The sequence below is a fragment of the Euleptes europaea genome, chromosome 5 (assembly GCF_029931775.1).
Source record: "Euleptes europaea isolate rEulEur1 chromosome 5, rEulEur1.hap1, whole genome shotgun sequence".
NCBI lineage: Eukaryota > Metazoa > Chordata > Lepidosauria > Squamata > Sphaerodactylidae > Euleptes > Euleptes europaea.
The window spans coordinates 49,596,702-49,619,422 of NC_079316.1; the positions used below are offsets into that span (position 1 = coordinate 49,596,702).

The 22,721-nt window shown below is 40.8% G+C and overlaps 1 protein-coding gene across 1 annotated transcript in view; it reads left to right on the forward strand.

Annotated features, from left to right (window-relative positions):
• Positions 1-22,721, forward strand: part of DGKD (diacylglycerol kinase delta) — an 80,078-nt gene that overhangs the window by 48,322 nt on the left and 9,035 nt on the right. Inside the window, exons 5-21 of the mRNA XM_056849996.1 lie at positions 1,024-1,156; positions 2,113-2,219; positions 3,416-3,541; positions 4,686-4,788; positions 5,335-5,497; positions 6,241-6,349; positions 7,643-7,782; positions 8,855-8,939; positions 9,719-9,813; positions 9,917-10,016; positions 10,111-10,384; positions 11,906-12,067; positions 14,259-14,387; positions 15,360-15,456; positions 16,457-16,567; positions 19,496-19,592; positions 21,352-21,459. Of these exons, the coding sequence (XP_056705974.1) occupies positions 1,024-1,156; positions 2,113-2,219; positions 3,416-3,541; positions 4,686-4,788; positions 5,335-5,497; positions 6,241-6,349; positions 7,643-7,782; positions 8,855-8,939; positions 9,719-9,813; positions 9,917-10,016; positions 10,111-10,384; positions 11,906-12,067; positions 14,259-14,387; positions 15,360-15,456; positions 16,457-16,567; positions 19,496-19,592; positions 21,352-21,459 (2,139 nt within the window). The remainder of the gene's footprint in view (positions 1-1,023; positions 1,157-2,112; positions 2,220-3,415; positions 3,542-4,685; positions 4,789-5,334; positions 5,498-6,240; positions 6,350-7,642; positions 7,783-8,854; positions 8,940-9,718; positions 9,814-9,916; positions 10,017-10,110; positions 10,385-11,905; positions 12,068-14,258; positions 14,388-15,359; positions 15,457-16,456; positions 16,568-19,495; positions 19,593-21,351; positions 21,460-22,721) is intronic.

The window sequence follows — 22,721 nt, forward strand, 5'->3', positions numbered from 1 at the left end:
ACTGCTTTTACTGTTATAAACCGCTTTTAAAGCCACGTGCTGTGAGACAGCATAGAAAGATGTTAAAACAATATTACAGAAACTACTGGTCAAGTATGTAGGAAGTTTTAATCATTGCTAACTTGATGGGATTGCCTTAGTGGGGCTATTTCACTTGGTGGGGGGGACACCAAACGTATTTATGTATTTATTTCAGCTATAGTATGCCTTTTCCATAGAGATTTGAGGTGGAGATATAGATGGATAGATAATGTGTGTATGGGGCATTCTGCTTATATGATATGGTCTATCCTTAGTTACTCCCTTGACACAATTTCCTACTGTCATGGGGGAATCTGTCAACATGACTTTCATTGTAAATTTTAGGCTTACCTGTAGCACATTGTTCAGTAGTGCCCCTGTAGCCACCCAACAATTTACCCTTCAGTTGTTAGCCATTGGGTTGTCTTATAGAAATAATTGGCAAGCAGCAAATGATGGGAAATATGCTTGTTTGTGATTATGTTAAACAAATGTTACTTCCCTGTAGCTTTGAGGAGCTCCTGTTAAAAGGACTTAATAGTTTACTACGAACGTTGCTAAAGATCTGGGCAGGAAAATAGATTGTTCTGCCTTGCAACAGAGGATTAGACAAGATATGGCCTTTTAATCCATTCCCACTCTAATTAAATGAAAATGTTTGTGCTTCTAAAAAGACCTTTCAGTCTCATCATCCCTCTTGTATATAGCTGGTATACTTTCTATTTACCAGATCAACCAACACACGCAGGTTGTATTCAAAAGCTCTGTACAAAAATGGCATTCTAAGGCTGAGGCTACCATTTCATTTCATGCTGGATGTTTTAATTTGTGATCTGTTTCTTCCCTATTTGCTCTGATCTTCTGTGTTCTATACAGCATTTTGTATAAATCCTTTCTCAGCAAGATAAATGTTTCCTCTTTATTTGGTATTTTCTGGTGTTTATTATTTTAGCACCTCTCAGGAATTTCTTCTTAGTTTTTCTGTCATTAATTCATTTTCAGTCTACCCAGTACAGTATGGACCATTTCTCAGGTATGCATAACTGGTACGCCTGTTCCCATGCTCGGCCAACATACTGCAACGTGTGTCGGGAGGCATTATCAGGGGTTACGTCTCATGGACTCTCCTGTGAAGGTAAAAAAAAAAGCCCTTTACACACAAGAAAAAAAATCCTGTTTCTGCTTGGGACATATTGCTGCTAGATTTGCAGGAATGAATTGAATAAAATAAAGGCGTCAGTCATACTCAAGCTTTGTGAACACATTATACTGAGTCAGAATATTGGTCTAACAAGGTCAGTTTTTGCTGCTGTGACTGGCAGCAGCTCTCAAGCTGAGGTCTTTCAAATCATATATTATGTGACCCTTTTAACTGGGGGTGCAAAGGATTGAACTTGGAATCTTCTGCTTGCATAAGAAGCTACTGCTAAATCGTCATCCCCCCTCCACTTAATCTTCAGTCAACAGCCATTTAAGATTGGTATAAACCTAAAAGGGGACTCTAGTATCTGGTGAGTGTATTGACTTCCCCTGTTCCATAAAATCCCGTTCACCAGTACAAGTTGGATATAAATAGTTGCAAAATGAATTCTTAATCTACATTTATTTTGCTTCTGTACTGTGAACTCAAGGAAGTTGGGGATCATATAAATATACACGAAGGTTCTTTGTGGGGTACGAGAGAGTGAACAAGAGAGAATATTAGAAGTAGGGCTGGGTATATAGGGAAAAGCTTTGGTGTTGGTTTTTTTCTCTTTTTAATTCATAACCGTCACTATTGTCTTTTAGTTTTTGTGTGTGTAAAATATGTGGTTCAGAAAACAATAGTTTAGGTGCACATGTATATAATGTTTACTGTGAATGACAGCAATGTTTTAAACATCCAAAGAACAGGACAAACATTATTTTGTAATTAACAGCAGGATTAAAAACAGCATTTAACAAACAATCTCTTTAAATTAGATTGGTCTAGTGTTGCTAAATCTGGAGCAAACCAGATTTAGGCTTAAATAAGGAGTTCTTTCACACAAACTTTTCATCATGTCTGTTGTGGTAAGAAATGTTGTTTTTCCCCCCTCCCCTCTTTACTAGTGTGCAAATTTAAAGCCCACAAGCGATGTGCTGTACGGGCAACCAATAACTGCAAATGGACAACACTAGCATCTATTGGAAAGGATATCATTGAGGATGAAGATGGGGTATGTGTCAGATCATTTCTCATGTCAGGAAGGATATCAGGAACTGTATAAAGAATTGTATACATGCCTCTACCTCTGCTTAGATCAGGGGTCCCCAGCATGGTGCCCGTAGGTGCCATGGTGCCCCCAACTACTTTCCTGGCACCCCCATGTATTTTTAGAAAGTGGGTGGGACCAGATGGGGCTCTTGCACAGCAGGGCTTCTGATTAGCCACTGGAGAACTGGTTGGTTGTGCAGATTAAAATAACATTGTTTCAGAGGCAGTGTATTTTTGAAGTTACTCCTCTTCTCCCTTGGGCTTCTTCTGAGCAGTTGGCTCCACCTCCCACAGCATCCATTTTATGGTTGGCTCCATCTCCTGTGGCAGCCATTTTGTAGTTGCGCCCACCACCCTGTGCCAGAATTCCAATGGTGCTCACAGGCTCAAAGGACCCCTGGCTTAGGCGTTCTGGTGATTTTAGGAAGGATCATGTGTGCTTACTTCTAGAGTTGTGTTTGGGGGGTTTGGGAGTTTCCCCCCCCCCCAGTCTTGGCTTGGAAGATGGTAAATAGAGTGATTTAGTACAAGAAACATGTTGTTGCCTTGAGGTGGTAATCTTGAGAGGAAGACAAATCAGAGAGGCAACCAAATGAGAACATTATAATGGGTGACCTTCATGTTGTATGTTCAGGTTGTGACCCCCCAAAAATGCTAGCTACATCAAATGATTGTGTTCTAGAATAGTCATTGAGCTGACCTGAGGGGAAGTGACACTTGACTCTCAATAGTCCCCAGGATCTGGTGCAGAAATAATGACCATAGTCATATCAAGTCCAACATATATGTAAAAGGAAAGTTATTTCGAAGATTCAACATGGTCAGATGTAATATCTAACAATGAAATTACTCAAAAAAAGAGGGGATTAGTTAAAAGGAAGTTGAATGGAAGAGACAGGTTTCTTCAAGATGCATGGAAACATTTGCCTGGCTGTCGTTAGGGTACTGGATTAGAAGAAATCTCAGTTTCGTCCAACAGGGTTCTTCTTACGTTCTGCAGAACAGATAATTGCATTATGAACAATATACTGCCCATGATGGCAATGCAGAACTAGCTGCATCTCTTAGATTATGCCCTTGCTAATAACATTTGTTCATGTTTTACTGTTTCTCAGATTAATTCTATAAAGAGATTCGTTCTGATTTGATTTGTTGCAGATTTCAATGCCACACCAATGGCTTGAAGGAAACCTCCCTGTGAGTGCCAAATGCACAGTGTGTGATAAAACTTGTGGCAGTGTCCTGCGTTTGCAAGACTGGCGCTGCCTCTGGTGCAAAGCCATGGTGAGTTAAGCACACCTGTTGGGCCTCTGCATTTCTACTTTATTGTGCTGTACATATGCCTTCTGCTAGTGCTACCCATTTAAAGGAAAACTTTCAGATCTGTTCCTCCAAAGGAATAATTCTTCCTCTGACTTGGCCAATGGCTTCTTTATAAAATATTTTTTAATGTTTATAAGTGGCTTCGATCAATTTTTGATCTAAGCGATGTGGGAAAATGGACATACCTAGCGTGTAACCATCTCTAGTATCTTCTCTGAATTGCAGGATACTATCCACTGATTCCTCAGTGGGAGGAAATATCCATGTGGCATCCTGCCAAGAAAATCTCACTGTGTTGAATAAACAATTAGACTACTGAGAAACTAGATTATGTAAATAATAAATAATAAATATGAATTGGATATTTCAGATGGCAGAATTTGATACCTAAATGTAAGTTCCTCTTACATCTGGGAATCAATTATTTAAAAGCCTGGCTTGATAGACTAGTATGATGGAATTGAATTATATTGAATGCCTGGCTGGTTCTTAATAGAAAATACTAAAAATAATGAATTTCTCTTCTGTTTTGCATACATGTATGTCTGCTGGAAAGAAACATGAGCAAAAATTCCAAATAAACCAAAGCTATCAAGACAAACAATTCTGTTTTTAAAGTTAATGTTTTAGAGTTGTCCACAGCATTATTTAAATAAAAGAATGCGACATGAACTACAATGACTGATTTGAATTAATTTAATTACTTTTCATACCTCTTTCAATTTAATTTTGAACTGGCATACAGAAAAGTTTAACAGAACATTTAAATCATAATATGTCCAAAAAATGTTAAAATCAGCAATACAAAAATACATGCTAAAGCCAACTACAAACTAAAAACAGCTGAGATCAGGCTAGCCTGGGCTACCCAGGTCAAACACTGCAAAATAAATATAAATGATAAAAGTTTGTGGAACAGGTGTATATTCTTGGTGTTCTAGGCATTAATTATTTAGGGATATGTTCTTAGGAAGAACTGTGATCTTTTTTGTTTCCTGTGCCATTTTAGTTTCTTGGTGTTTCAAATAGAAATGGAAACAAAAAAAATTATACCGGATAAAGCAAGATTTAGAAAGCTTTAACTGGAATAATTTTATTGTTCCAGGTACACACCTCATGTAGAGACTTGTTACCAACCAAGTGCCCACTTGGCCTTTGTAAGGTATCTGTCATCCCCCCTACTGCTCTCAACAGCATTGATTCAGATGGTAAGTATCAGATAATGCTTCTTGGCTTCAGCTTCACAGCCTTCTATTGTTTCATTGGCAGTGTTGGCATAACAGAAAAAGCTGCTGTCCTCATAAGATAAGAAAGAATACTAGACAAAAACTTCCCTTCCCCTCCTCATTCCCTCTTGATTTCTTTCTTTTTTACTTTTTTCCCTTCTTCTCTTGCTCCTTTTATTCTTATTTACATGGGTATTTGTATTTTCTTATTTACATGAATTGCAAATTAACAGAGATCCAAAGGTTAACAGGGACATAATCTTGTTTATGGGGATCTACTTCACTTCCACTTAGAGAGCTGATGTATTTGTTTTAATGAATTTTAAGGTTTTTACTTAACATTTCTTTTGTTACAGTTTTCAGAATAGTAGACATTTCTGTAAACCTATTGATAAAATCCAAGCATAAAGCACGACTGAGCATATGCAGATCCATTCTCAAAGCTGCCCATTGGATCCAAAGGATGCTGTAGGTTGCTGGCCACCCTGTGACAGAATAACTTAAACCTGTTCTTGGTTTTTCACACAGGCTTCTGGAAAGCCACTTGTCCCCCGTCTTGCACAAGTCCCTTGCTGGTCTTTGTCAACTCAAAAAGTGGAGACAACCAGGGTGTAAAATTCCTACGAAGATTCAAACAACTGCTGAATCCTGCACAGGTCTTTGATCTCATGAATGGAGGGCCTCACCTCGGGTAAGAGCTGTTTCCTCACTTTTTTCACCAAAATTCATGTGGCCAAGCTCACTAAGGTTAGGAAGCATTATGATTTAAGAACATAAGAAAGGCCTTCTGGATCAGACCAATGGCCCATCAAGTCCAGCAGTCTGTTCACATAGTGGCCAACCAGGTGCCTCTAGGAAGCCACTAACAAGACGAGTGCAGCAGCACCATCCTGCCTGTGTTCCACCTCACCCAAAATAATAGGCATGCTCCTCTGATACTAGAGAGAATAGGTATGCAGCATGACTAGTATCCATTTCTCTTTCTGTAGGTAGCTTTGGAGGTTCCTAGGTCTAAGGACTGCTTCCTAACTTGAGATTTTTATTACTTCCTGAAGTCAAAATTCCTTTGCAAATGTTGATGCTGGAGTGTAATTAATGTTTCTATATATCTTTTAATGACTTTTAAGGTTTTGTTTTCCATTAGCATTTTACTGCAAGGAGGCTGTATCCTTCTTTATGCAGCTGCACTGCATCTTTCATTCATGATCTCTGTGGAGTTGTGTAAAGATCTTGCCTCCTTAAGAACAGGAATGCTCATGCAGAAATTCCTACCTCTCTGTGATGATCATTTACTTATACGCTTTGTCATGCACAAACGTATTTGGATTAATTTGGAATTTGGAATCCTATGGAATCCTATCCTTACCCACATTACTAATCACATTCAGTCCTGTAATAATGTGTTAAATAGCTAATATTTTTCCCCCTGTGCAGTTTACGTTTATTCCAGAAATTCGACACATTCCGAATTCTGGTGTGTGGTGGGGATGGAAGCGTTGGGTGGGTTCTCTCTGAAATTGACAGCCTCAGTCTCCACAAGCAGGTACGTTACCAAAACGTTTTTCTGCTTATAGTATAAGGAAATGTCACATACAGTTTTGCCTGAAATAATGGTGTAACTAAGGCCAAACCTAGACATTATATGGAAGACAGGTGGTGTTTCATTTTTTAATTGCTACCTAATGTGAAGGGGGAGGGGAAATCTATTAGGGAGAAGCAACAGAAAAGGTGTATAAACGTGACCTATTGCTTTCCCCTGCAACTGCTTCCCTTGGCTAGGCTTCTATCTGGTCTTGTGAAGAAAGTGTACTCGGATGACCATTTTTCCTAGGGCCCAGTTTCAAAGCAAAATGGCCTCTTTAAATCCAGCTGTGAGGAGACTGTTCAAAATATTGAGCCACTCATCTGTAAGTGTTCACCGTGCAGAAACTTCCAACTTTAGGCATGGCTTTTCAACTCAGGTCCCTTTTATTGCAGTTTGCTGTTTCATGGTAGAAATAAGAGGGGCCTCAGTAGTGAGCAGCTACATGCACAGCTTCCACACTGGCAGGATTTGAAGTGGCCTCGAGGCTGCTGTTTGGTCACATAAATAATGCTTGAAAGAGCTATTTTCTTGAAGTGAAATTTATTGAATTTAATTTGTTCTGGTGCTGCCTTTTACAAGGTTTTCTTCAAAAGGGTAATAGCACCACCAGGTGTTGAAAATGAAACACTGAACTTTGACCAGTGATTTGGACATTTCGTGCTCTCAGTGGATAAATTGCAAGTGTGATTGGAACTGATTCTCTCTCTGTATTATAGCTTTTAGTAATAGGTAATTTCCTTACCAGCTGTGATTTAGGTATCGCTTCCTAGTGATTGTGGTTGTTAGTTCCATTAATTTACATAATGGTTCCCTAAAGTTAAAACAAGAGATCAAGAAACTGCTTATTTTCCTAATTGGCTGTTATGCAAGGAAGAAAAATAATGAGAACAGAAGATGGATGAGATTGTGGGCAGTCATATAATATTTACTTAATTATGGTGAGGGCTAGAAGGGAGAGTTTGTGGAAGAGGTGTGTTTTAAGGAAGTGTTTTGAATAGGAAGGATCTGTTTATACAAGGCTAAGAGAACAAAGTCACAGAGTAGGTATTCTGGGAGTAAGGTGCATTTTACAAAACAAGAAAAGGAAAAAATTAAGATGTTAAAAGAATATGACTGAAACATTGATGGCGTATCATACAATTTTCTCACAGTAACTTGTCTGCCGGAAATAAATTGACGCTTCAGTTTTTTGGGGAGGGGTGACAGATTATGTATCCCTTTTGACTTGTTTTTAATCTCTTCTTTGTATAGTGTCAGTTGGGAGTGTTACCTCTGGGCACAGGTAATGACCTTGCTCGTGTGCTGGGCTGGGGATCTGCTTGTGATGATGACACCCAGCTCCCGCAGATACTGGAAAAGCTTGAAAGGGCCAGTACCAAAATGCTTGACAGGTGAGTGCCACTCAAAGATGCCGGAGCCAAGCTCCTGGTTTTTACTTGAAACCCGAACATTGTGTCACTTCTTCAGAAATAGTGCCTTCTGAGGAAGGCAGACATGATCCCTGGCTTGCTTATTTTCTTTTACATTCCACTTGAATTTATTATTGAGCAGCATCATTCCTTCCCCTGTGTCATAATTTCTGATGCTGCCAGAAGTTTCTTACCTCCATTAGTAAGCCTGAAAGTACTTGATATGTAGTAGTGTAATTTGTCCATTCCTCAGAATGTATCCCAGTTCTATAGGTGTATTGTTAGCAAAGCTCAGCTGCAGTCCCTCACATAGTCTGCTTGAATCCAGTTAGAGTCTACAGGATTTAAGCAGCCTAAATAGGTCTGCAGTTTTTAGCAAGTAGTTACATTCCTTTTACAGGTAGATGTAAGGGAATTCCTGATAACACTATTATTATTTGTTTGGTTTATATTTTTAAAATGACATCTTCATAGCAAATTACATGAATTGGAACATGATTATACCTTTTCCTGCTCTGCTTCAGTTCTGTGCTATGGATGACAACTTTCTCCAATATGTGAAATATAGAAAGACTAAAGATAACTGTCATTGTTTTATTTTGTGCTCTTTGGTAGTACATTTTATTGACTCTCTGTTCTTTAGAATAAATGGGACAGTTGAACTAAAAAGCATGTTCTCTGGAAGATTCATGCTGTGCATGTTCCTATTGTGTATCCAGAATGTCCTAATCATAGAGAGAGAGGCTTGTTTAGGGAGTATCATTCTCCTTTTTCATTCATTTCAGACCCTTTCCAGTTGGGCTGTGTTTGAAGGGATAAGGTTGTGCATGTGCAGGTGTGTGCTGGACAGACACCCTTGGGCATTCTGCACCTGAACCAAAAAGCCAAAATGACCCAGTTCCCCCTGTTCATGTTTTCTGAAGCGGGAAGGTAGAGATTGGAGGCACAAAAACTGCACTTCATCTGGAATCTGTTGCCTTTCATGTCACTTTATGGGTAAAGCCAGCCCTGTGTCAAAGAGCACCACATTTTTGTAATGATTCTTCCTCATTAGGTGGAGCATCATGGTGTACGAAACAAAACTCCCTCGTCAAGCATCTACTTCTACAGTTGCTGAAGATTTCAGTGAAGACTCTGAGGTAGAGAGCATTACAAAGGCTGGACAACTGAGAATTAGGGAAGTTAGATGATAAGGGGGAAAATAGAGTGGGGGCGGGAGACGCTCACACTGTGCAGGAAGGGAGCTATAAAGGGAGAGATGGCCATTAAGTGGATAAAGTATGTAGAAAGGACTCGGAGTTGCTAAAAGCCAAAGTTTTTCCAGAGTCCCAAGACAACAAATGTTTGCCTTGCCTGATACCACAGTGGTGTGAGTACCAAGCTTGCCATGTCATGTTTTAAAGGCTCAGTATAGAATAAACTGAAATCCTGATTGTACTAAAGAGTGGGCTGTGGGTAGTCTAAACTATGAAAATAAATATAAAATCAAAATAAATATAAAATAAATATAAAATTCTATACTAGTATGTACGAATTAGGAGCCCCATGGCGCAGAGTGGTAAGCTGCAGTACTGCAGTCCAAGCTCTGCTCACGACCTGAGTTCAATCCAACGGAAGTTGGTTTCAGGTAGCCGGCTCAAGGTTGACTCAGCCTTCCATCCTTCTGAGGTCGGTAAAATGAGTACCCAGCTTGCTGGGGGTAAAGAGAAGATGACTGGGGAAGGCACTGGCAAACCACCCCGTAAACAAAGTCTGCCTAGTAAACGTCAGGATGTGACGTCACCCTATGTGTAAGGAATGACCTGGTGCTTGCAAAGGAGACCTTTACGTTTTTTTATATATATACCAATTAACATTGGCCCTGTAGTATGCTTCGCTGAAAATCATGATACATTTAATGATTTCTGAATTTCACAAGGTGCAGCAGATTCTCTTCTATGAAGATTCTGTGGCTGCTCATTTATCCAAAATCTTGACATCTGACCAACACTCAGTGGTCATCTCATCAGCCAAGTGAGTATTCAGCGGGGAGTATTCATGATTAAATACAACAGCCAGTTACATTCTGAATGGTACGCACATAGCTACTGCTTTTCATCTCTCTTTTTCTCTCTAGGGTGCTCTGTGAGACTGTGAAAGATTTTGTGGCTCGGGTAGGGAAGGCCTATGAGAAAGCAACGGAAAGCTCTGAGGAGTCAGAAGTTATGGCCAGAAAGGTATTTGGAGGAAAGAAACATTCAGATGACCTATGTGTAGAAGGGTGGGTTAGTTATCAAACTATCATCAAACCCTCGTGCTTTGTACTTGCAGTGTTCTGTTTTGAAAGAGAAGCTGGACTCTCTTTTGAAGACACTGAATGAAGAATCTCAAGCGTCAACTTCTCTGCCAAACCCACCTCCTACCATTGCCGAGGAGACAGAAGACGGTGAAGGTACTGGCAGTGTTTGTGATTCCTCTACTGAACGTTCCATGGGATCATCGTGCACAGCCCGTCCTCAGATATTCCGGCCACGTGAGCAGTTAATGCTGAGAGCAAACAGTCTGAAAAAAGCCATTCGTCAGATTATAGAGCATGCGGAAAAGGGTAAACAAAAGATTTTTATTTGGATTTCTGTTTTCTTAATAGGTAAATGATAAGTTGGGAGGGTTATATATGTAGCCCAACAATTCATTTAGGACTAGAAAAAAACTTATTGGGGAAAAATTGTTGAAAAAAGCCATTTGAATGTCCAAGAAAATGTTTACTAAATCACCCCGTTAACTTCCTTGTTGACATTCTCAAACAATCCAAAAGGTTGGTAAGATAGGACTTCCCTCTGCAGAAGCCTTGCTGGTTTTATCCTCAACAGGGCTTACTCTTCTCTGTGTTTAATAATTCCTTCTTCCATTCTTCCAGTTTCCCTGGAGCAGACATCAGCCTAATTGGCCTGTAACTTCCTGGTTCTCCCCTGGATCCCTGTTTATCAGCTGGTGTTATGATGGCTAACTCCATGGGGCTAGCTGCCAACCAAATGATCAGCCATTTCACAACTGGATGTCTTTGAAATTGTTTATTGTATGCTATCTGAATCTGGTCGCATTTAGTTATTAATGTATGATTTCCAAATAAGTTTATTTTATTCTTATTTATTCTTATTTCTTTAAGTGTACATAAAATTAGGTGTTCCTTAGTTTATCAGTCTTGGGAAAAGTTCACATGATTTCTTTCTGTTGTCATAGGGAGGGTTAAATAAACAGAAGGATCCCTGACATTTGCATTACTTGGTATCCTTTGCTTGGTTACCGGTAATACTTCTTGCAAATAAAACCATGTCTTATCTTACATGATATATTTATCTATGGGAACCCTAGCAGTGACACTGGTATATTGAATTTTGCCTCCTGACAGAAGTTTTTGTTAGTAGTGCTTTCTCTTGTACAGGTATTCAAACTACAGTGGAAATAGTGTGTGTCAGCTGAACTACTGTAGTAATCTGTTTTATGTTGGTAGTTACTGTAGCCCTTAGACTTCTCTCATGGTAAACAAGCCCTTAGTTACATTGGGCATTGAAGTCAGGCAGATCAGTAAACACTTCCATCACACCTCCGCTTATGGGTGGGCTCTTCCTGCTTAGCATTTGAGTGCTTTGGGGATAATGCTTTGTAGAGGCATGCAAGTGCACCAGTATTACATCAGTATTGGTCATCCTCTTGGATTGTAGAGGAATGATCCACAAAATAGGAAGGACCTTAATATTAGTTCATAGATCTTTCTTGAAAAATCCACATACAAATAGCCATTTTCTGCATGTATACCTTGAAAGGTCCATCTGTTGCACCCTATTGAGATTATCAGTGGCTCTGGGTAGCCATATTGTATTGTTGCCCCTGTTCACCCTTAGGGTATAATCAGGCTGTTTCCCTCTAGAACCTGGTATTTACATGTTCTTAGTAATCTAAAGTTACTTGGGTCCTTTTTTTAAAAAGTAAGCAAACCCATGCATTCTGGAAAAGCCATAGAAGTGTTGTATTTCCTATATTGTTGACCTTAAATTGCCTCATTCCTTCAGTGCAATGATAGTTATAAAATAGTGTGCCTTGACTCCGCCACTGTTCTGTTGTTCAGCCGTAGATGAACAGAATGCTCAAACCCAAGAACAAGAGAGTTTTATCCTGGGCCTCTCCACCTCCGAAGAGGGGAAGGAGCTGAGGAATGAGAATAAAATCTCCTTGCAGTCTTCACACAGTGGCAACTATGGATTTCCAAAAGGGAGGAGCCATCGGAAAGGTAAAATCTAGGTGGCCCAGGTGACTGAATTCATAGGAACTAAAACAACTGCAGCCAGTGTCGCTGTAAGTTCCTTCCTAGCATCTACATTTTATTTTTACATTTACTTGAAGTAAGCAGTTTCTCTCTCAAGTTGCACCATCCCTTGATGCACCATCTCAATTGAGCAGAACAACTTCAAGCATCTCCATATGTATACAGCTTCTCCAATAGATAAGATCAGCTAAAATTTCTTGAGACAACTTGCAGTAGTGATTAAGATCTCAACAGTAGGACTAAAAGCATGATGGAAGCCCTTGTTTGATTCTGTAATTCACAGTACCAAACTTAGTCACCATAAGCTTAACTGTATTTTCCTCTTATAAATTATTGACATTCTTTACTTTTTATAATCTTCAGTTATAAAATCAAAATGTTTTGTACACAATCAAGCTAGACAAACTATCAAATAGAGCCAGGGAAACTGTTTATTGTGTGGGGGGGTGTAGGACAAGATGCAAAAACACGAAATATATCAGCTCCTTTTCAGGAATCACAAGTTTCATGATGTCTATGGAATTGTAATATTTTATAATTAGAAGTCCCAGATATTTAGATCACCCTATCTCCCCAGTCTCTTCATTTTGCAAAAAAATTAACAGGGTTTTTAATGCTAGATTTTGGTCTCCTTGAAAACATGAATTTTATTTGGGAGTGTAACAAATAATCAAGTGGGTTGTTTTGTTCCAATCACAGAAGCAGCAAAACCAGACTCCCCCCCCACACACACACATACACACACTGTCCCTTTCGTTTTTGCTTGCTACAGTTCATCACAGGCCCCCAGCCTATACAAGCTAATAATAACATATTCAGATATAAACTTCAGTCCCTTCATGACTGGAAAGGATGTTCCTTGAAACATTTTTGGTGGCTGAAAAAAATATAAGAAAGTACAGAAGGGCTATTCCTACAACAGGAAATTACAGAATACCGTATATACTCGGGTATAAGCCAACCCAAATTTAAGCCGAGGTGCCTAATTTCACCCCAAAAATGGGGAAAAATTAGGCACCCACGTATAAGCCGAGGGGGAAATGCACCCCCTCCCCCCCCGCAGGCGTGCAGGCAGGCGGCGGCAGCGGCCCCCTCCCTGCGCGCAGGAGACCCCGCAGGCCGCTCCTGGCCCACAGGGAAGGCGAGCAGGGCAGGCTCCGGCCCCCTCCCTGCGCGCAGGAGGCCCTGCAGGGTCAGCTGGCAAGCGGGAGGACCGGCCCGGGTGAGGTGGGGGGGTGGGGGAGAGGGGGAAGAAACCGCAGCCCCCCAGCAGAAGGCGGGTGGGGTGGGGGGTGAAGAAACCGCCGCCGCCACGCAGAAGGCGCGATCGCGCAAAAGGTGCGATCGGGTGGGGGGGGAGAAGCCACCGCTGTGCAGAAAGTGGGGGAAAGAAGGCGGGACAGCCCGCCCATCAGCTGGCTGGCGGGAGCGCGCTGGGAGAGGGCCCGGCAGGCGAATTACCATATTGACCCAAGTATAAGCTGAGGTGAGTTTTTTAAGCCAAAAATCATGGCTAAAAAACTCGGCTTATACTCGAGTATATACGGTAAACCAAAGCTACAATGCTATCAGTTATTTGTTACGGAATGTTAACTGCTCAGTTAGTATATGTAACTGCTTAGCTGTTCTACCCTGTATCCTCACAACTACTTTGAGAGGTCATTTAAGCTGAGAGTGACTAGCCCATGGTTACCCACTGAGCTTCCATGGTAGAGCAGGGATTCAAAACTGGGGCTCCCAGATCCTAGTCCAGCACTAACCATTATATCAGCGTCAGGAAAGAAAATACCAAGACCACGGTTACACAGCCCGGATAACCTACAAGAACCAATGAACTCTGACCGTAAAAGCCTTCAACAATATTATATCATACTAGTTACTAATATGAGAGACGGTAATTGTTTTGCTAGAATAAGAAAGCCCATACAGACTTTGTTCTGATGAGCACCCAGCTAGAAAATGTTGGCATGTCACAATTGGTAACTAACAGAGTGTCTCCACCCCCCACCCTGTTATTTATTTGTTTGTTTACTTTTTTTGCCCACAATGGGGACCCAGAATAACTCACACCATTCTTCTGTCCTCCAGTTTAAGCTTTTATTACAGTGTCAGTAATATACTAATGGTATCTGTGGTTTGTGTTTATATCTTATAGTGATCAAGTCTCCTTGTGAAAGATTAATAAGTAAAGGAGGTTTAACAGTGGGAAGCTCTGCCTCTCTTCCTCCCCAGACAGGAACCCGGGACAATCTGCCAATGCTGAATGCAAAGATCCTCTTCCCCAGTGAGTGCAGCACCATCGTCCAATCTAGCTGAACTGGGGATGATGTCCAGTTGCTGCTCAGGGCATAATGTGTTTTTCTTTCTTATTAATATATTGTTCACACTGCACAAAAAGGATATTTGGGAGTGAAATAGTGTTGCTATTGAATAGTCAATGGAGTACTGTAGACTAAATTCAGAAAAGTCCCAGGAATTAAAAATTATCTTTGGAGCCAAGATTGAAGGTACTTCTGATCCTTCTCTTGGTTTCTCACACAGCTCAGGTCTGCTTTGATTAATCAATAGTGTATGAATGTTGCTTTTGCCCAGCAGTTGGTGCTTGCCTCTTTGCTTTGAATAACAGTCCTTGCTTGTTCATACAGTTTTGCTCCTGTTCAGAACCAATTTCTCAAGCTTTTTATAGTGATTAGCAGATCATGTGAGGTGCAGGTGTTAAAACGTCCAGGTTTTCTGAAGGTTGTACGATGTAACCTTTAAATCCATTTCCGTTCCTGTTTCTGTCTCCATGAAAGAACTGCAGTTTTATTGAGGCTTCTCTTACATATCTGTTTTGGAGCACCCTTGCTTGTAGATACGTGCAAATGAACTCTGAGGCTGTTCCATACTTTCCATCCTTACACAATTTGGGAGGCGGAATTGGTCCTATTTCAGAGCATTAACTATTCTTCTGGATTTCTAAATTATAATGAAAGAGACTGAATGGAAAGTTCTGTTTTCCCAAATGTGCAGAAAGAATGTTTGATTTTAAATTGCTGCTGTGTAGAACAAGACTAAACTTTTTAATAGTCTGAAGTCTTCTTTTTCCTCCATTGTTCAGCAACAGTAAATATGTGCAGTAATAGTCATGCTCCAAAAATGTCATTCTGTTGGTTGTGGTGGTAAAATAGATCCTGTTTTGCCAGTTACAAATAAATTCTACCCTGCTGCACCTCATTAACTCATTATCATTTCCTGTAACTTTTCTATTTGGTAGATATTCGTGCTGGAGCATCTGGCTCTCTACCTGGAGGATCTGTTATCAGCCGGTTGTTGATCAACGCAGACCCATTTAACTCTGAACCTGAAAATCTGTGAGTGTTCAACTAGAAATGAAGGGAAAGGGCATTGCCTTCTGACAGTACATAATTCATGAAAAAATAAGTTTAAGAGCAAATAAAAACTATTATTTATTTTGCAGCAAGACTATATGAATTCCCTAACAAACCTATCCTTGGCAGTATTTGGATTATACTGAAAATGACAAATGGGAAAACAGCTTTGTTCAGATCTGACAGAAATGTCTTATCCTAGAGTTCAGATGAACGTGCCAATAAGAATGGCTTCCCTCTATCCTGACGTCTGTTCTCATATGCTTTTATTTTTCAGTGATGATAGTTAAGATTAGAGGGAAAACTGAAGTTATCTTCTGCCAAGGAGACTAATGTTCAAGGATGACATATGGTTTCATATCCTGTCCTTCTGATTCAGTAGAAAGAAAGGCAGTTGGAAACTTGAGAGGTTTTGTCAGATTAATCAACCCTGAGAATCGCACAAACATGACTGAGGTTCCTGTGTACATCCAAATATCTCCTTTTCTACTTGGGTAGAAAAGGAGGAACATGCACAATGGTCTGATGATGGCTAAGCATGTTGAAAGAAGCATGAAATGTTGGGGGGAGCTGAGTACCAATTAAAAGAGTAAAATCAGGAGAGTATCAAGTCTGTACAGTAGCCTGAAACAGGATATTTGGGTCAGGAGAAATTTCCTAATGACTTCACTACCCTGCAATTCCTAAGAGACCGCCTACTTTATAAGATATATAAATAGTTGCCTTCTGATTTACGTTAATCATCCACACACCTAGTTTTTACTTTTCTATTTTGTTTCTGTTAAATTTTTCTTGGCTTCTTGGAGACATAATCCTGGGAATTCCTTGGATTTATTTATTTATTTATTTCACCTATACAGAAAACTTACAGGCAACTTACAAGTAAATTATAGGATTTAATTTCTGTTGCTGATAGGAGCATGTGAGGGATATTGAAACGTTCTACCATGTTGAGTCAAAGTGTCTGCCTTGTACTTCACAGTGACTGTTATGTAGAGAAATGTGTAATGAACAACTATTTTGGAATTGGATTGGATGCAAAAATTTCTTTGGACTTCAACAACAAGCGTGATGAACATCCAGAAAAGTGCAGGTAGATTATCCATTTAAGAGCTCTGGATCTCTTTAGAAACTGTATGTATCAATTGTAGTTATAAATCTGCTTACAGCCTCATCAAGTTACTTGTGTAGATCTCTTATGAGCACACTGCTCAGTGATCATGGTTAATTAGGAAGGAATGGGAAAACATGGGGTAGTCTCTTCCTTCAATTTGTTTGAAAAAAGCAATGAGAACTGGATGCAGCAGTTTCTGTTTGTTTTACAACTGCTCTGGTGGATGTGCTTATAGGGATGCTTTCACTTCTAGAGAACTAGAGGCCATGCTGGTCAAAATGGATAAGGTACTGTCAAAGAGCTCCAACCAGTCTCCACCAGTTGGGCTGCTTTGGTTTGGTCAAAAGTTTCCCAAAAAACAAAACATTGAACTCCAGGCTTTCGCCCCAAGCCCAATGAGTAGCTGCCACCAACTCTGGACCAAAAGTTAAGCCTCCAGGCAAGAGGTCCAGAGTAACCCCTGCCAAGCTCCAAATTCAGTGTGACACTTTTCCTGCCAGGCTGAGACCTAGCCAGGACGGTTCACACTTCCCAAAACTGTCTTAGGTTTTTGGTAGGTGGTTTTCACACACACACAAGGCACTTAGATTTAGGCTTGGAATCCCAGAGTCATAGACGCAGCCAATTTAAAAGGCTAATGATTTATTTTATAAGATTTATGCTGGTTACAGGAAAAGTCATGAAGTTTTAAGCAAGAAAATAACAAAATGATTTAGCATAACTAACTCATACAATATTTCAGTTTTCCAAGGTTCACAAAATTGTCAAGGCTTTTTCAAAAGCAATGTTCCAATAGTTACCAGTTTCAAGAGTTCTTTCAGCATACAAGAGTTTCAAAAGGTTGTCCAAAGGTTTCTCCAAAAGGACAGCTTGACCAGAGTTTCCCTCTCAAGGGCCAAAATCAAATGGGGTCTGATGCCGCCAGCACAGCTCTCCTGTTGTACCCCAAAGTGTGCATGATTTGCTCAGGACTGGTCTGTCCTTATATTCGTTTTCTCAATGGCATGAGCTCATAGAAGCCAATTGAGAAAATGAAAGTTATTAGCTGTTAATTAATCGCTTGGTCAGAATGCTGACTCACTCATTGACGCATTCAGGTGGTGAAGCCTGCAGAACTCCCTGCACCTGGATGTCGTCACAAACATTAAGATAGTGGCTGACCGATTAGTTACCGTGGCAACGCACGGCCTTGCATTCCAGAAAGGGGAGAGAAAGGTTTAACGAGAAGCAGCTGGTTGCCTATCTTGTTCCCTCCCCAGAAGCAGCTTTCAAAACGGAACTATTTTGCTGTTCTAACATCCCAATAGCACAAAACTCATAGGCCTCCAGGCCTGAACCAAGGAAATAATGAAACCCAAGAAATTGAGGGACCTCAACTTCTTGACAGGTACCTGTCTGTGTGAACTGTGTTCTTACTGATTTGAACACCTGTTCTGAGCTCTGTTTTAGTGGTAAGCTTTACTTAATGCTACCTGTCCTAATGTAATCATATTCCTGAAGCCATCAGCATTACTCTGGAGACCAGGACCATCAAGTGTAACACCTATTCTATACTTCTTGCTTAGAAGTTATAAGTGGATAACTGTGGTGATTTGCATTGCTGGATTGAATTATAATTCTGTTTTTCGAGGCTGTTTTTTCCTCTAGAAACAAGCCATAGATCATAATACTCTTTTGTTGCTTTAAAATTGTTGCTCTAGGAAATTAGATTAGGATTTAGGGATTGCAGCTTGGGAAAAAAATGGTATTTTTTGGATCCAGATACCAGAGAGCAAAAAAATACTGGTATTCCCAGTTCTCCAGATTCCAAAAACCAGTTTAGTATTCAGATCTGGTTGGGTTTTTTTCGGGATTCCAATATTCTTTGGCTCCATTATTCCCAGTGGGGAAACTCTGGAGAGCTGGAGGGGCTGTTTTATGAGCGTTCTCCAGGGCAAAGAATAGCCAAAGACACAAGAGCAAGCAAAGCAACCCCTGGCCAAAAGTCACTCAAAGCAGACAAAACCAACGAAGCCAAAGTACCAATGCAGAACTAGGGAATCCCAGCAGAACTCTGGGACAATGTGACAAGCCTAACACAACAAATGTATAACCCAAGAATCCAACCTAATGTCCATCTAGAGAATCACCAAAGCCAAACAAAATTGCTGTTGCAAGCCCAACAAATGTAAAATCAGAGAATCTGAACCAATATACAACTCGAGAATTGAAGGCAATGTTGAGGGGAGGGACTGTGGCTCAGTGGTAGAGCATCTGCTTGGCATGCAGAAGGTCCCATGTTCAATCCCCGGCATCTCCAGTTAAAAGGACTAGGCAAGTAGGTGATGTGAAACACCTCTACTTGAGACTCTGGAAAGCCGCTGCCAGTCTGAGTAGACAATACTGACTTTGATGGACCAAGCTTCTGATCAGTATAAGGCAGCTTCATGTGTTCATGTGTTCATGTGTTCAATTCTCTGCAAAAAGCAAACCCAATACAAAGGAACTCACACAAAGAATACAATGTTGCAAGGCCAACAAAACCTATTTAAAAGGACAAAATCAAAGCCAACATGGCAAGCCAATACCAAGCCCTGGGAAGACACAGACACATCGGAAAAATAAAGAAAAAATAGTCTTGGGAGCCTTAAAATGCTGATTCCTGATATTTCCAGTTATTCCTGAATATTTCCAGGATTTTTCAGATCTATTTCCAGGTATCCCAAAAAATCCCAGATACCATCCAGAGACCTAAATATATCCAGAAAATACTGATAAGGTGTTCTTTGGATATATATTGGGACCACATATATCCAAATGCACATCCCTACCAGGGGTTTCATTGACTTTTTGTTCCTTTGAGCATAAGTGGCAGTAGCATGTACTGAGGTCTATTGTATTGCTTGTTGCTTTGCTTTCTCTTATTAGAAGTCGTACAAAGAACATGATGTGGTACGGAGTTCTTGGGACTAAGGAGTTGCTACACAGAACTTACAAGAACTTGGAACAGAAAGTTTTGCTAGAGGTAATGGATTCTGGAGCTGTTCACAGCAAGTTGGCCCTTCAAGTCTGATTCTCCATAGTAAGGCAAAAGATGTCTGTTGGATCCCTCCCCCATTTTCTCTTTTGCTTAACCAGTGTGTGTTTTGTCAGTTTTCTTAGGAGCAAACCTGAATCCATCCACTTTACTTTGCTGATTTCCAGTGAACTCTGCTGTCTTGTGCGTGTGTGTGTGTGTTAAGTGCCATCAAGTCACTTCCGACTCATGGCGACCCTATGAATCAGTGTCCTCCAAAATGTCCTATTGTTAACAGTCTTGCTAAGGAAACCCCAGCAAACACTGCTAAGGGGCTTCAGTCAGTGTCAGCTGAAGGGGGGGGAGAAAAACTGAAAAACATAGGGAGGGAATGAAAGAAGCAGGGAAAGAGAGGAAAGGAGTAAAGGGTAAAGAGCAAAAAAGGATAGATGGGAGGGAAGGAAGAAAGAAAGAAAAGAGGATAGGCTGCTAGAGGAAGGAAGGAGAAAAACAGGAAGGGGGAAGATGTATGTAGTGGGGGAAAGAGGAGGAAGCTCAAGAAAAAGCCATATGGCTGCCAGAGAGAGGGAAATAGGAAATATTGGGGGAGGGGATACAGAAGGGGGGAAGAGACCCCTGTCCATAGTCCTCATGGGTCTGCTGCATGTAATAGATATTGTCTGCAGCAATGGAATTCCTATGTGTTAAGCAACATCATTGGGCTTTAATACAGCATCTACTAATGTTTGTTGGCTGAACCACTAATTCTAGTGAATCAGCTTGCCTTGCTCATTTCTGCCATCTGTTGGAGGAGATACTGCTTTGTACACATATGTTGAGAATACCAAGAGGGGAATCAGCAGCAAAAGAAGGATATGTATCCTGTAACTGAAGTTATTTGGGAAGGACTTTGCATTACTTCAGCTGAATAGAGTGTCTGAAATATGTGGTGATTCCCCCCTTCCTTTACTTCTTTGTACTTTTAAAAAGGTTTCTTTTTATTGTAAAATCTAAATGCTCTTCATGCTATACCACTTGAGGGTAAAAGGGTTCATTATGTAGCCTTTTCAAAATGACAGACACCTGCAAGGCATCATTTCCTCACAGCTTTACTCTGTCATGTACAGCATGAACACACATGGAGCTGCCTTATACCGAATCAGACCCTTGGTCCATCAAAATCAGTATTGTCTTCTCAGACCTGCAGTGGCTCTCCTGGGTCTCAGGCAGAGGTCTTTCCCATCACCTGCTCGCCTAGTCCCTTTAACTGGAGATGCCAGGGATTGAACCTGGGACCTTCTGCATGCCAAGCAGATGCTCTACCACTGAGCCACGTCCCCTCCCCTCACATGATTTCTGTGCAGGGTATTTCATAGTCTGGAAATGCTTGTGGTCAGAAACTCAATGGAATTTCAGTATGAGTTGCAATGAACCTGCATTCCTTATCTGAGGGAAAGTATAGGAAAGTGGAGAAGGAGCAGTGGCCCTTCTTTAAGAAAGCACTGGATGTCTTCTTGGAGATATCTTGTTACAGATAAGTTAAGACCTTTTCCCTTCTGTTGTCAGGATTCTGCACACTACAGTATCATTAGCATATCTCTGCTCCTTTTATCATGTTTTGGGACAAGTTCTTTCTTGCAAGAGGATGCAATATTCAGCCTCCACTGGGCAACTGCTTTGTCTCTCTAGCTTCTGACAGGCAGTTAATCTACTGAACTTTTAAAGCTGGGATTGCTTATGGTATACAAATTGTCTTTGTGTCATGCAGTGTGATGGGCGCCCAATCCCTTTGCCTAGTCTTCAAGGAATTGCTGTCCTCAACATCCCCAGTTACGCTGGAGGGACCAATTTCTGGGGAGGAACCAAAGAAGATGATGTGAGTCTTTCTGAAATTTTGTGAATAAAAATGGTAGCTTTTGTTGCATATCTTCTGCTTTGAACTAAAATCTCTCTGAAGCAAATTCCCATGTTCCTTGAGAGCAAGTGATGGGGAAAATTTGGCTCCAAAGGAGGGAGTCCTGAATCCAGTGATGTTCTAATTCATGTAGTTAATTAAATTAGAAGTATCTAGTTTATGTTATGCCCTTTCACCTACTTTGATTTAGTTCTGTTCTGTTATTGTGAAGACTTATTTTTTCCAAGGTGCCACAAAGTCTGAACAAATGTTGGGTTTGTTATTCTTTAAAGTGTTCTGGTCAGAGCAATATATCCTTGAAAATCTCTGAAGTGGAACGAAAAGCATCTTCACTCCCCCTCCCTTTCCTTTTGGTATGTGAATAATGCCTACAGGTTACCAACTCCCGGGAAGGGAGGTATCACCAGACATAGGAGGAAAGATCTCTGTGAGGTTGATTGAATTGTAATCAATATGTTGGTGTGTGTGTGTGTGTTAAGTGCTGTCAAGTCGCTTCCGACTCATGGCGACCCTATGAATGAAAGTCCTCCAAAATGTCCTATCTTTGACAGCCTTGCTCAGATCTTGCAAATTGAAGGCTGTGGCTTCCTTTATTGAGTCAATCCATCTCTTGTTGGGTCTTCCTCTTTTCCTGCTGCCCTCAACTTTTCCTATCATGATTGTCTTCTCCAGTGACTCTTGTCATCTCATGACGTGACCAAAATACGACAGCCTCAGTTTAGTCATTTTAGCTTCTAGGGTCAGTTCAGGCTTGATTTGATCTATAGCCCACTGATTTGTTTTTTTGGCAGTCCACGGAATCCGTAACACTCTCCTCCAACACCACATTTCAAAGGAATCTTATTTTCTTCCTATCAGCTTTCTTCACTGTCCAGCTTTCACACCCATACATAGTAATAGGGAATATGATGGCATGAATTAATCTAGTCTTGGTGGCCAGAGTCACATCCTTACACTTCAAAATCTTTTCTAGCTCCTTCATGGCTGCCCTTCCCAGTCTCAATTTCCTTCTGATTTCTTGGCTGCAGTCTCCCTTTTGGTTGATGGTGGAGCCAAGGAATAGAAAGTCTTGAACAACATGTTGGTGGCTATATGTAAATCCAGGAACCCCGTGGCACAGAGTGGTAAGCTGCAGTACTGCAGTCCAAGCTCTGCTCACGACCTGAGTTCGATCCCGACAGGAGTTGGTTTCAGGTAGCCGGCTCAAGGTTGACTCAGCCTTC